Genomic DNA, 13,573 nt, shown 5'->3' with positions numbered 1-13,573 from the left:
CCTCTGGTTACTATCTGACGCCCCTCCCCCTCTCCGGCTACCCAGGCTGACACCCCTTCCCCTCTGGTTACTATCTGACGCCCCTCTCCGGCTACCCAGGCCGACATCCCTTCCCCTCTGGTTACTCTCTGAAGCCCCTCCCCATCTCCGGCTACCCAGGCTGACGCCCCTCCCCCTCTCCGGCTACCCAGGCCGACACCCCGCTCCCTCTCCTGTTACCCAGGCCAACACCCCTTCCCCTCTGGTTACTATCTGAAGCCCCTCCCCATCTCCGGCTACCCAGGCTGACGCCCCTCCCCTCTCCAGTTACCCAGGCCGAAGCCCCTCCCCCTCTCTGGTTACCCAGGCTGACGCCCCTCCCCTCTCCAGTTACCCAGGCCGACGCCCCTCCCCCTCTCTGGTTACCCAGGCCGACACCCCTCCCCCTCTCTGGTTACCCAGGCCGACACCCCTCCCCCTCTCTGGTTACCCAGGCCGACGCCCTTCTCCCTCTCCGGCTACCCAGGCTGACGCCCCTCCCCCTCTCCAGTTACCCAGGCCGAAGCCCCTCCCCCTCTCTGTTTACCCAGGCTGAAGCCCCTCCCCCTCTCTGTTTAACCAGGCCGTCACCCCTCCCCCTCTCCAGTTACCCAGGCTGACGCCCCTCCCCTCTCCAGTTACCCAGGCCGACGCCCCTCCCCCTCTCTGGTTACCCAGGCCGACACCCCTCCCCCTCTCTGGTTACCCAGGCCGACACCCCTCCCCCTCTCTGGTTACCCAGGCCGACGCCCCTCTCCCTCTCCGGCTACCCAGGCTGACGCCCCTCCCCCTCTCCAGTTACCCAGGCCGAAGCCCCTCCCCCTCTCTGTTTACCCAGGCTGAAGCCCCTCCCCCTCTCTGTTTAACCAGGCCGACGCCCCTCTCCCTCTCCGGTTACCCAGGCCGTCACCCCTCCCCCTCTCCAGTTACCCAGGCCGAAGCCCCTCCCCCTCTCTGTTTACCCAGGCTGAAGCCCCTCCCCCTCTCTGGTTACCCAGGCCGAAGCCCCTCCCCCTCTCCTGTTACCCAGGCCGAAGCCCCTCCCCCTCTCTGTTTACCCAGGCTGAAGCCCCTCCCCCTCTCTGTTTAACCAGGCCGACGCCCCTCTCCCTCTCCGGTTACCCAGGCCGACACCCCTCCCCCTCTCTGGTTACCCAGGCCGACACCCCTCCCCCTCTCCAGTTACCCAGGCCGAAGCCCCTTCCCCTCTCTGTCTACCCAGACCGACGCCCCTCTCCCTCTCCGGCTACCCAGGCTGACACCTCTCCCTCTCTCTGGTTCGTAGAATCATAGAATTTACACTGCAGAAGGAGGCCACTTGGCCCCTCGAGTCTGCACCAGCTCTTGGAAAGAGCACCCTACCAAAGGTCAACACCTCCACCCTATCCCCATAACCCTGTAACCTTTTTGGACACTAAGGGCAATTTAGCATGGCCAATCCACCTAACCTCCATCTTGGGACTGTGGGAGGAAACCGTCTTTGAACCCAGCCAGATATTCGGCTATGGGGTGCTTCCAGGAGATGAGGCCTCAGCTGCACCATTGCTCATCTGAACCCCCCCAGTTCCCACCAACGTGCCCACCTTGCCCTTACCAGCTCGGACCTACTAACCCGGGTGAAGTCCTCATGCTCTAACCACCTCCCCTCTCTCTTCCCAGATCAGTCGGGGGCGTGCTCGAACTCCAGCAGTGACAGCAAGAGATCGAGCAAGCTGCTGAATGTCTTCAAAATGGTCAGTGTCAGCACTGGGCGTGGGGGTGGTTCGATCATGGGTCAGTGCCTGGGGGTCATGGGTCAGTGCCTGGGGGTCATGGGTCAGTGCCTGGGAGTCATGGGTCAATATCAGGAAATGGGAGGGGCATTGAACAAATACTTTGCGTTCGTCTTCATGGTGCGAAATATTAATAACATAAATAATCAAGGGACAGAAAGCTGGGGAGGAAGTCAATATAATAATATTACTTGGGGGAACTAGGAGAGCTAAAGGCCGCTATGTCCCTTGGACTTGATTGGCTACATCTCAGGGTCATGGAGCAGGAAGGGAGGGGTCAGGGTCATGGAGAAGGAGGAAGGGAGGGGTCAGGGTCATGGAGCAGGAAGGGAGGGGTCAGGGTCATGGAGAAGGAGGAAGGGAGGAGTCAGGGTCACGGGAGAGGGATGCCAGAAGTGGGGGGTCAGTGTCAGGGGATGCAGGGAGGGGTCAGTGTCAGTGATCAGGGAGGGACTATCAGTGTCCTGGGCCAGAGAAGGAGAGGTCAGGGACAGTATCATTCTGGGTCGGTGTCAAGTGTTCAGGGAGGGTGGAGTCAGTCTCGGGGACCTGGAGGAAGGTAGTCATTGTCAGGGGTCCATGTGGAGGGTTCAGGGGGCAGTGATCGTGTTGTTCTGGGACAGGGGCATTCTGGGTGATGCGGTCAACCTGGGTCGGCAAGGTCACCCGCGTTGGTGCAGTCACTCTGGGTCGGGGGTCACTTGCTGTCGGAGATGAGTTTTATTTAGTTTGCGTTGATTAAAGGTTCCATTTTCCTTCTCCCCCACAGGGATATCTCGGGAATCCAGTCAGAAAAGGTAAGAAAACAAGGCAGGGGGCCTAGGCGAGGCAGTGGCACAGTGGGATTGTCACTGCACGAATATTTCAGCCACCCTGGGGACCCGGTTCAAATCCCACCCAAGACAGATGGGGAAATTTGAATTGGGAAAAAAAAATCTGATGATGACGATTGTAGTTAAAAACCCATCTGGTTCACTATCGTCCATCCTTACCTAGGCTGACCTCCACGTGACTCCAGACCCCACAGCAATGTGGTCGACACTGAAACACCCCCTCAAGGAATGGGAAATAAATGCTGGTCCAGCCAGCGACCAGGAGAAAATGTGTTAATATTGTCCTCAGGCCTGGGGAAGTATCCCAAGGCTGGTCAGTCTATTCCATATCTGTCTCTCTGTGCGTCTCCCTCTCCTCTTCCCTCTCCATTTTAGCTCAATCCACTTGTTTCACGTGAGGTGTTGTATATCAGGAAGAGAGCATAGGAAGAGAGTACCTGAACACTATTTGTTTATTGTAGACTCCAGGCCGTGAGCTTCAGACGTCAACCAGTGTCGTTCGTTAAGTGATTACCTCAGGGCTGATACCATTGCCCATGTCCCACATTAACCCTTTCAGTCCTCAGTACCCACTCGCTACACCTTCCTCACTTTCTCTCAAACATTCTCACTCTCTATCTCTCTCACACAGTACACTCGCTCACTATCTCTCCCTCTCTCTCACACACATGTACACTCCCTCTCACACACATACACTCGCTCTCTCTCACACACATGTACACTCTCTCTCTCACGCATACACTCGCTCTCTCACACACACGTACACTCTCTCACACATACACGCTCTCACACACACGTACACTCTCTCACACATACATGCTCTCTCTCACACACACGTACACTCTCTCTCACACATACACTTGCTCTCTCTCACACACACTTACACTCTCGCACATACACGCTCTCTCTCACACACACGTACACTCTCTCACACACATACACTCGCTCTCTCTCACACACACGTACACTCTCACACACATACACTCGCTCTCCCTCACACACACGTACACTCGCTCTCTATCTCTCTCACACACATACACTCGCTCTCCCTCACACACACGTACACTCGCTCTCTATCTCTCTCACACACATACACTCGCTCTCCCTCACACACACGTACACTCGCTCTCTATCTCTCACACACGTACATTTTCTCTCTCTCACACACACGTACACTCACTCTCTCTCTCACACGTACACTCGCTCTCTATCTCTCACTCACACGTACACTCGCTCTCTCTCTCTCACACGTACACTCGCTCTCTCTCACACACATACACTCGCTCTCTCTCACACACACGTACACTCTCACACACATACACTCGCTCTCCCTCACACACACGTACACTCGCTCTCTATCTCTCTCACACACATACACTCGCTCTCCCTCACACACACGTACACTCGCTCTCTATCTCTCACACACGCACATTTTCTCTCTCTCACACACACGTGTACACACTCTCTCTCTCACACGTACACTCGCTCTCTATCTCTCTCACATACGTACACTCGCTCTCTATCTCTCACTCACAGGTACACTCGCTCTCTCTCTCACACACGTACACTCGCTCTCTCTCACACACGTACACTCGCTCTCTATCTCTCTCTCATACACGTACACTCGCTCTCTATCTCTCTCACACACGTACACTCGCTCTCTATCTCACACACGTACACTTTCTCTCTATCTCACACACGTACACTCGCTCTCTATCTCTCTCACACGTATACTCGCTCTCTATCTCTCACGCACACACGTACACACACTCTCTATCTCTCTCACACACGTGCACTCACTCTCTATCTCTCTCACACACGTACATTCGCTCCCTATCTCTCTCTCTCTCACACGTACACTCGCTCTCTATCTCTCTTATGCATGTACACTCGCTCTCTATCTCTCTCACACACGTACACTCGCTCTCTATCTCTCTCACACACGTGCACTCGCTCTCTATCTCTCTCACACACGTGCACTCGCTCTCTACCTCTCACACACGTACATTCGCTCTCTATCTCTCACACACGTACATTTGCTCTCTATCTCTCTCACACACGTACATTCGCTCTCTATCTCTCACACACGTACACTCGCTCTCTATCTCTCTCACACACGTACACTCGCTCTCTATCTCACACACGTGCACACGTTCTCTATCGCTCTCACACACGTGCACACGCTCTCTATCTCTCTCACACACGTACACTCGCTCTCTCTCACACACGTACACTCGCTCTCTATCTCTCTCACACACGTGCACACGCTCTCCATCTCTCTCACACACGTGCACTCGCTCTCTATCTCTCTCACACGTACACTCGCTCTCTATCACTCTCTATATCTCACACACACGTACACTCGCTCTCTATCTCTCACACACGTACATTTTCTCTCTCTCACACACACGTACACTCGCTCTCTATCTCTCTCATACGTACACTCGCTCTCTATCTCTCACTCACACGTACTCTCGCTCTCTCTCTCACATACGTACACTCGCGCTCTCTCTCTCTCTCTCTCTCACACGTACACTCGCTCTCTATCTCACACACGTACACTCGCTCTCTATCTATCTCTCGCACACGTACACTCACTCTCTCTCTCTCTCACACATGTACACTCGCTCTCTATCTCACACACACGTACACTTTCACACACACATACACTCACTCTCTATCTCTCTCACACACGTACATTCGCTCCCTATCTCTCTCTCTCACACACGTACACTCGCTCTCTATCTCTCTTATGCACGTACACTCGCTCTCTATCTCTCTCACGCACGTACACTCGCTCTCTATCTCTCACACACACGTACACTCGCTCTCTATCTCTCTCACACACGTGCACTCGCTCTCTATCTCTCTCACACACGTGCACTCGCTCTCTACCTCTCTCACACACGTACATTCGCTCTCTATCTCTCACACACGTACATTTGCTCTCTATCTCTCTCACACACGTACATTCGCTCTCTATCTCTCACACACGTACACTCGCTCTCTATCTCACACACGTGCACACGTTCTCTATCGCTCTCACACACGTGCACACGCTCTCTATCTCACACACGTACACTCGCTCTCTCTCACACACGTACACTCGCTCTCTATCTCTCTCACACACGTGCACACGCTCACTATCTCTCTCACACACGTGCACTCGCTCTCTATCTCTCTCACACACGTACACTCGCTCTCTATCACTCTCTATATCTCACACACACGTACACGCGCTCTCTATCACTCTCTATATCTCACACACACGTACACTCGCTCTCTATCTCTCACACACGTACATTTTCTCTCTCTCACACGCACGTACACTCGCTCTCTATCTCTCTCATACGTACACTCGCTCTCTATCTCTCACTCACACGTACACTCGCTCTCTATCTCTCACACACATACATTCGCTCTCTATCTCTCTTACACACGTACACTCGCTCTCTATCTCTCTCACACACGTACACTCGCTCTCTATCGCTCTCACACACGTGCCCACGCTCTCTATCGCTCTCACACACGTGCACATGCTCTCTATCTCTCTCACACACGTACACTCGCTCTCTCTCACACACGTACACTCGCTCTCTCTCACACACGTACACTCGCTCTCTATCTCTCTCACACACGTGCACATGCTCTCTATCTCTCTCACACACATACACTCGCTCTCGATCTCTCTCACACACATGCACACGCTCTCTATCTCTCTCACACACGTGCACTCGCTCTCTATCTCTCTCACACACGTACACTCGCTCTCTATCACTCTCTATATCTCACATACACGTACACTCGCTCTCTCACACATGTACACTCGCTCTCTATCTCTCTCACACACGTGCACACGCTCTATCTCTCACACACGTGCACTCACTCTCTATCTCTCTCACACATGTACACACTCTCTCTATCTCTCTCACATACACGTACACTCGCTCTCTATCACTCTCTATATCTCACACACACGTACCATCGCTCTCTATCTCTCACATACACGTACACTCGCTCTCTATCACTCTCTATATCTCACACACACGTACCATCGCTGTCTGTATCTCACACACACGTACACTCGCTCTCTATCTCTCTCACACACGTACACTCACTCTCTATATCTCACACACACGTACACTCGCTCTCTATCTCTCTCACACACGTACACTCGCTCTCTATCTCTCTCACAAACGTACTCTCGCTCTCTATCTCTCACAAACGTACTCTCGCTCTCTCTCACACATGTACACTCGCTCTTTATCTCTCTCTCACACGTACACTCGCTCTCTATCTCTCTCACATACACGTACACTCGCTCTCTATCTCTCTCACAAACGTACTCTCGCTCTCTCTCACACATGTACACTCGCTCTTTATCTCTCTCACACACGTACACTCGCTCTCTATCTCTCACACAAACGTACACTCACTCTCTATCTCTCTCTCAAACGTACACTCACTCTCTATCTCTCTCTCAAACGTACACTCGCGCTCTATTTCTCTCACAAATGTACACTCGCTTTCTATTTCTCACACACGTACACTCACTCTCTATCTCTCTCACACACGTACACTCGCTCTCTATCTCTCTCACACACGTGCACTCGCTCTCTAGCTCTCTCACACACGTACATGTAGCGCACAATGACTTACGCGAGACGAGAAGCGATGAAGTCGATCTAGGCTTTATTAAGCGAGGCTTGTCCCCAGCAGCTCAGCAACAGAATGAGGCTGCGGGGCGAAGCTTGAGCTCTTATACTCCGCCTTAAGGGCGGAGCCAGAAGTCGGCAGATCCAACCAGGACCCGGGACCTGTCAGCCAATAGCCTCTCGGCTTCACAGGTACCGCATTACCCCTAATACATACCACCACATTCACCCCTTGTTAACAGGAACCCGGCGGGGTGGTGGTTCGCATGGTGGTAAGGGTTTACAAGGCTGGCCCTGGAAAAAATTTCGGACAGTGTTAACAGCTTTAGCCCTACACTGGGCTATGTACAAGTTTGTGAGCACTATTTACAATACGAGCTAAAAGATTTTACAACAACATTCTTGCTTTTCTTGGTGTCATGCGGATTCCACGAGTCGAGCGGGCGGTCTGGTCTTCCTCGTTGATCGCCTCAGCCCCGGTGGTGGTGCAGGTGCTTGCTCAGGCGTTGTCGTCTCCGGGAGCGTTTCGCTGTTTGTTCCTGTTTTACTCCTGGGCGGACACGGGAGGAAGACCGATCCCCCCGGGAAGGGGGCGGTCGCGGGGTGCGCCGGTGGCAGGGAGGGGATGATCGGTGTCGGGGGGGTGTGTGTGTTGCCGGCGGGCGCCAAGTCCCGCAGGGAGACCGTGTCCTGTCGGCCGTCGGGGTACGCCACATAGGTGTACTGAGGGTTTGCGTGGAGAAGGTGGACCCTCTCGACCAACGGGTCCGATTCGTGCACCCGCACATGTTTCCGGAGCAAGATGGGTCCTGGGGCCGCCAGCCAGATCGGCAGCGACGTTCCGGAGGAGGACTTCCTGGGGAAGACCAGGAGGCGCTCGTGAGGCGTTTGGTTAGTGGTGGTACACAGCAGCGGCCGGATGGAGTGGAGAGCGTCCGGGAGGACCTCCTGCCACCGGGAAACTGGGAGATCCCTGGACCGTAGGGCCAGTAGAACGGTCTTCCAGACCGTGCCGTTCTCCCTCTCTACTTGCCCGTTCCCCCTGGGGTTGTAGCTGGTCGTCCTGCTCGAGGCTATGCCCTTGCTGAGCAGGAACTGGCGCAGCTCGTCACTCATGAAGGAGGACCCCCTGTCGCTATGGATATACGCGGGGAAACCGAACAGTGTGAATATGGTGCCAAGGGCTTTAATGACTGTGGCCGCTGTCATGTCGGGGCAGGGGATGGCGAAGGGGAAACGGGAGTACTCGTCCACCACGTTCAGGAAGTATGCGTTGCGGTCGGTGGAGGGGAGGGGCCCTTTGAAATCCAAACTGAGGCGTTCAAAGGGGCGGGAAGCCTTGATCTGGTGCGCTCTATCCAGCCTGAAAAAGTGCGGTTTGCACTCTGCGCAGATGTGGCAGTTCCTGGTGACTGTACGGACCTCCTCCACAGAGTAGGGGAGGTTGCGGGACTTTACGAAATGGCAGAATCGAGTGACCCCCGGTGGCAGAGGTCCTCGTGGAGGGCTTGGTGGCGGTCTATTTGTGCGTTGGCACATGTGCCGCGGGATAGGGCATCGGGCGGCTCGTTCAGCTTTCCTGGACGATACAAGATCTCATAGTTGTAGGTGGAGAGTTCGATCCTCCACCTTAAGATCTTGTCATTCTTACTTTTGCCCCGCTGTGCATTATCGAACATAAAGGCTACCGACCGTTGGTCGGTGAGGAGAGTGAATCTCCTGCCGGCCAGGTAATGCCTCCAATGTCGCACAGCTTCCACTATGGCTTGGGCTTCCTATTCCACTGAGGAGTGGTGGATTTCTGAGGCATGGAGGGTCCGGGAGAAAAAGACCACTGGTCTGCCCGCTTGGTTAAGGGTGGCCGCCAGAGCTACATCGGATGCGTCGCTCTCGACCTGGAAGGGGACTCGTCGATGGCCTTTGCGATATCCGCTTTGATGCGGCTGAAGGCCTGGCGGGCCTCTGTCGACAGAGGGAAGGTAGTGGACTGTATAGCGGGTGGGCCTTGTCTGCGTACTGGGGGACCCACTGGGCGTAATATGAAAAGAACCCCAGGCAACGTTTCAGGGCTTTGGAGCAGTGGGGGAGGGGAAATTCCATAAGGGGGCGCATACGTTCGGGGTCGGGTCCTATTACTCCATTGCGCACTACGTATCCCAGATTGGCCAAACGGTTTGTACTAAAAACGCATTTTTCCTCGTTATTTGTGAGGTTCAGGGCATTAGCGGTCTGGAGGAACTTTTGGAGGTTGGCGTCGTGGTCCTGCTGATCGTGGCCGCAGATGGTTACGTTGTCGAGATACGGGAACGTGGCCTGCAACCCGTGCTGGTCAACCATTCGGCCCATCTCCCGTTGGAAGACCGAGACCCCGTTCGTGACGCCAAATGGGACCCTTAGGAAGTGGTATAGCCGCCCGTCTGCCTCGAAGGCGGTGTACTTGCGGTCACCTGGGCGGATGGGGAGCTGGTGGTAGGCGGACTTGAGGTCCACGGTGGAAAAGACCTTATACTGGGCAATCCGATTGACCATGTCGGATATGCGGGGGAGATGGTACGCATCTAGCTGCGTGTACCTGTTGATGGTCTGACTATAGTCTACGACCATCCTTTGCTTCTCCCCGGTCTTTACGACTACCACCTGTGCTCTCCAGGGACTATTGCTGGCCTGGATTATGCCTTCCTTCAGCAACCGCTGGACTTCAGACCGGATAAATGTCCGGTCCTGGGCGCTGTACCGTCTGCTCCTAGTGGCGACGGGTTTGCAATCCGGGGTGAGGTTTGCAAACAAGGACGGAGGTTTAACCTTGAGAGTTGCGAGGCCGCAGATAGTGAGTGGGGGTATTGGGCCGCCGAATTGGAATGTTAGGCTCTGAAGGTTACATTGGAAGTCTAATCCCAGTAATGTGGGCGCGCAGAGTTGAGCCTGTAGTTCTTAAACTCCCTCCCTTGCACCATTAGGTTTGCGATGCAGAACCCTTTGATCGCCACTGAATGGGATCCTGCAGCTAGGGAAATCTGCGTGCTTGGATGGATGGTCAGAAAACAGCGTCTTACCGTGTCTGGGTGAATAAAACTTTCAGTGCTCCCGGAGTCGATCAGGCACGGCGTCTCGTATCCGTTGACCAGCACCGTTGTTGTCGTCGTCTGGCGCGTCCGGGGCCGCGATTGATCCAGTGTCACCGAAGCCAGTCGTGTTAGTAGTGTCGCGGCGTCTTCGGACCCCGTGGAGCCGTCGATGCTGGGGTCCTTTGTTGTCAACCAAGATGGTGGCGTCCATGAATCGCACGCGGCCGGGTGTGGACAAAATGGCCGCCCCCATGGGACGCACGTGGTCGGGGGTGGACAAAATGGCCGCCCCCATGAATCGCACGTGGCTGGGGGGTCACAAGATGGCGGCGCCCATCCTCCCCTCGTGGTGCCCGGGACCCAAAATGGCGGCGCCCGCGGGTCGCACATGGGGCGCTGTGGGAGTGTTTGGGATGTGCTGTCCTCGTTCTTCTCCGGGGATTGCGGCGACCCCCGGGATCGGCACACTGCCGCGAAATGGCCCTTTTTGCCACAGCTTTTACAAGTAGCTGCGCGGGTCGGGCAGCGCTGCCGGGGGTGTTTCACTTGTCCGCAAAAATAGCAGCGGGCCCCCCCGGGATGGTCTGGTGCTTTAACCGCGCAGGATTGCGGGGGTCCCAGGGAGTTGGTCGCGACGGGGGTCCACGGAGCCCAAGGGGCTGCCGCACGGTCGGGGCCGTAGGCGCGGGCGTTTTGGGAGGCCACATCTAGGGAGGCTGCAAGGGCCCGTGCCTCTGAGAGTCCTAGCGGCTGTCTTTCTAAAAGTCTTTGATGAATTTGGGGAGAGTTCATACCTGCCACGAATGCATCACGAATTAGCAGGTCCGTGTGTTCGATCGCGTTCACCGGCGGGCAGTTGCAGCCTCGTCCCAAAATTAGCAGCGCGGCGTAGAATTCCTCGAGCGATTCTCCGGGAATTTGCCGTCTTGTCGCGAGTTGGTGGCGCGCGTAGACCTGGTTAATGGGCCGAACGTAGATGCCCTTCAGCAATGCGAGCGCCGTCGGGAAATCCTCTGTGTCTTCTATTAGTGAGTAAATTTCCGGGCTTACCCTCGAATGCAGGACCTGCATTTTCTGCTCTTCCGTGATCCGGCTTCAAAGGTACCACATTACCCCTAATACATACCACCACAGTGCAGCAGATGCAGTTTCTGCGCCCCCGAGGGTGTGCCTCCAACCACCTCAAGGTGGCCTTTAAAACACGCCAGCCAGTGCTTGAAAATCGCCGCTGAGTTCTCTGCGTGGGGGCTGAGTAGCAGATACTCCGGCTTGATTCGGAGATCCATCCTTTCAGCTTAAGTTGTAGTCTATTAAATTGATGCACGATCAATTACGATTAAAACGAGGTTGTAACATAACTGAAGGCTTTAATAGACTAGATCTGTTCCCCAGCAGCTTCGGTACAGAATGAGGGCTGCTGGGACGGCACCGGTTCTTATACCCTGCCTGTCAGGGCGGAGCTACATACTCTACAGCCAATGGTAAACTCCTAGGTTTAACCAATGGGCTTCAGCCTCTCGGGTACTGCAATAGCTGATAATACCACACTCGCACTCTCTCACATTCTACCTCGCTCTCTCTCACATTCTACCTCGCTCTCTCTCACATTCTCCCTCGCTCTCTCACATTCTCCCTCACTCTCTCTCACATTCTCTCTCGCTCTCTCTCACATTCTCCCTCGCTCTCTCTCACATTCTCCCTCGCACTCTCTCACATTCTCCCTCCCTCGCTCTGTCTCACATTCTCCCTCGCACTCTCTCACATTCTCTCTCACATACTCCCTCGCTCTCTCTCTCTCATATTCTCTCTCGCTCTCTCTCACATTCTCCCTCGCTCTCTCTCACATTCTCTCGCTTTCTTTCACGTTCTCCCTCGCTCTCTCTCACATTCTCCGTCACTCTCACATTCTCCCCCTCTCTCACACATTCTCCCTCTCTCTCTCTCACATTCTCTCTCGCTCTCTCTCACATTCTCCCTCTCTCTCGCTCAAATTCTCCCTCGCTCTCACATTCTCCCTCGCTCTCTCACATTCTCACTCGCTCGCTCTCACACTCTCCCTCTCTCTCACATTCTCCCTCTCTCTCTCTCATATTCTCCCAACTCTGTCTCACATTCTCCCTCTCTCTCTCTCACATTCTCCCTCTCTCTCACATTCTCCCTCTCTCTCTCTCACGTTCTCCCTCTCTCTGTCTCACGTTCTCCCTCGCTCTCTCTCACATTCTCCCTCGCACTCTCTCACATTCTCCCTCCCTCGCTCTGTCGCACATTCTCCCTCGCACTCTCTCACATTCTCTCTCTCTCACATTCTCCCTCTCTCTCACATTCTCCCTCGCTCTCTCTCACATTCTCCCTCACTCTCTCTCACATTCTCTCGCTTTCTTTCACGTTCTCCCTCGCTCTCTCTCACATTCTCCGTCACTCTCACATTCTCCCCCTCTCTCACACATTCTCCCTCTCTCTCTCTCTCATTCTCTCTCTCTCACATTCTCTCTCGCTCTCTCTCACATTCTCCCTCTCTCTCGCTCAAATTCTCCCTCGCTCTCACATTCTCCCTCGCTCTCTCACATTCTCCCTCGCTCTCTCTCACACTCTCCCTCTCTCTCTCACACTCTCCCTCTCTCTCTCACACTCTCCCTCTCTCTCTCACATTCTCCCTCTCTCTCTCTCACATTCTCCCTCTCTCTCACATTCTCCCTCTCTCTCTCTCACATTCTCCCTCTCTCTCTCACATTCTCCCTCTCTCTCTCTCTCTCTCTCATTCTCCCTCTCTCTCACATTCTCCCTCTCTCTCTCTCACATTCTCCCTCGCACTCTCTCACATTCTCCCTCCCTCGCTCTGTCTCACATTCTCCCTCGCACTCTCTCACATTCTCTCTCTCTCACATACTCCCTCGCTCTCTCTCTCTCATATTCTCTCTCGCTCTCTCTCACATTCTCCCTCGCTCTCTCTTTCATTCTCTCGCTTTCTTTCACGTTCTCCCTCGCTCTCACTCACATTCTCTGTCACTCTCTCATTCTCCCCCTCTCACACATTCTCCCTCTCTCTCTCTCACATTCTCTCTCGCTCTCTCTCACATTCTCCCTCTCTCTCGCTCAAATTCTCCCTCGCTCTCTCATTCTCCCTCGCTCTCTCACATTCTCGCTCGCTCTCACACTCTCCCTCTCTCTCACATTCTCCCTCTCTCTCTCTCATATTCTCCCAACTCTGTCTCACATTCTCCCTCTCTCTC

The 13,573-nt window shown here is 54.5% G+C and overlaps 1 protein-coding gene across 1 annotated transcript in view; it reads left to right on the top strand.

Moving 5' to 3' along the window:
* ptpn18 (protein tyrosine phosphatase non-receptor type 18) overlaps nt 1-13,573 on the top strand; it is a 391,917-nt gene that overhangs the window by 374,481 nt on the left and 3,863 nt on the right. Inside the window, exons 15-16 of the mRNA XM_072487997.1 lie at nt 1,678-1,751; nt 2,560-2,587. Coding sequence (XP_072344098.1) covers nt 1,678-1,751; nt 2,560-2,587 — 102 coding nt within the window. The remainder of the gene's footprint in view (nt 1-1,677; nt 1,752-2,559; nt 2,588-13,573) is intronic.

Source organism: Scyliorhinus torazame, chromosome 22 (genome assembly GCF_047496885.1).
Source record: "Scyliorhinus torazame isolate Kashiwa2021f chromosome 22, sScyTor2.1, whole genome shotgun sequence".
Taxonomy (NCBI): Eukaryota; Metazoa; Chordata; class Chondrichthyes; order Carcharhiniformes; family Scyliorhinidae; genus Scyliorhinus; species Scyliorhinus torazame.
Note: the sequence above shows the minus strand (reverse complement) of the source record. Positions and strands in the feature narration are given on the sequence as shown.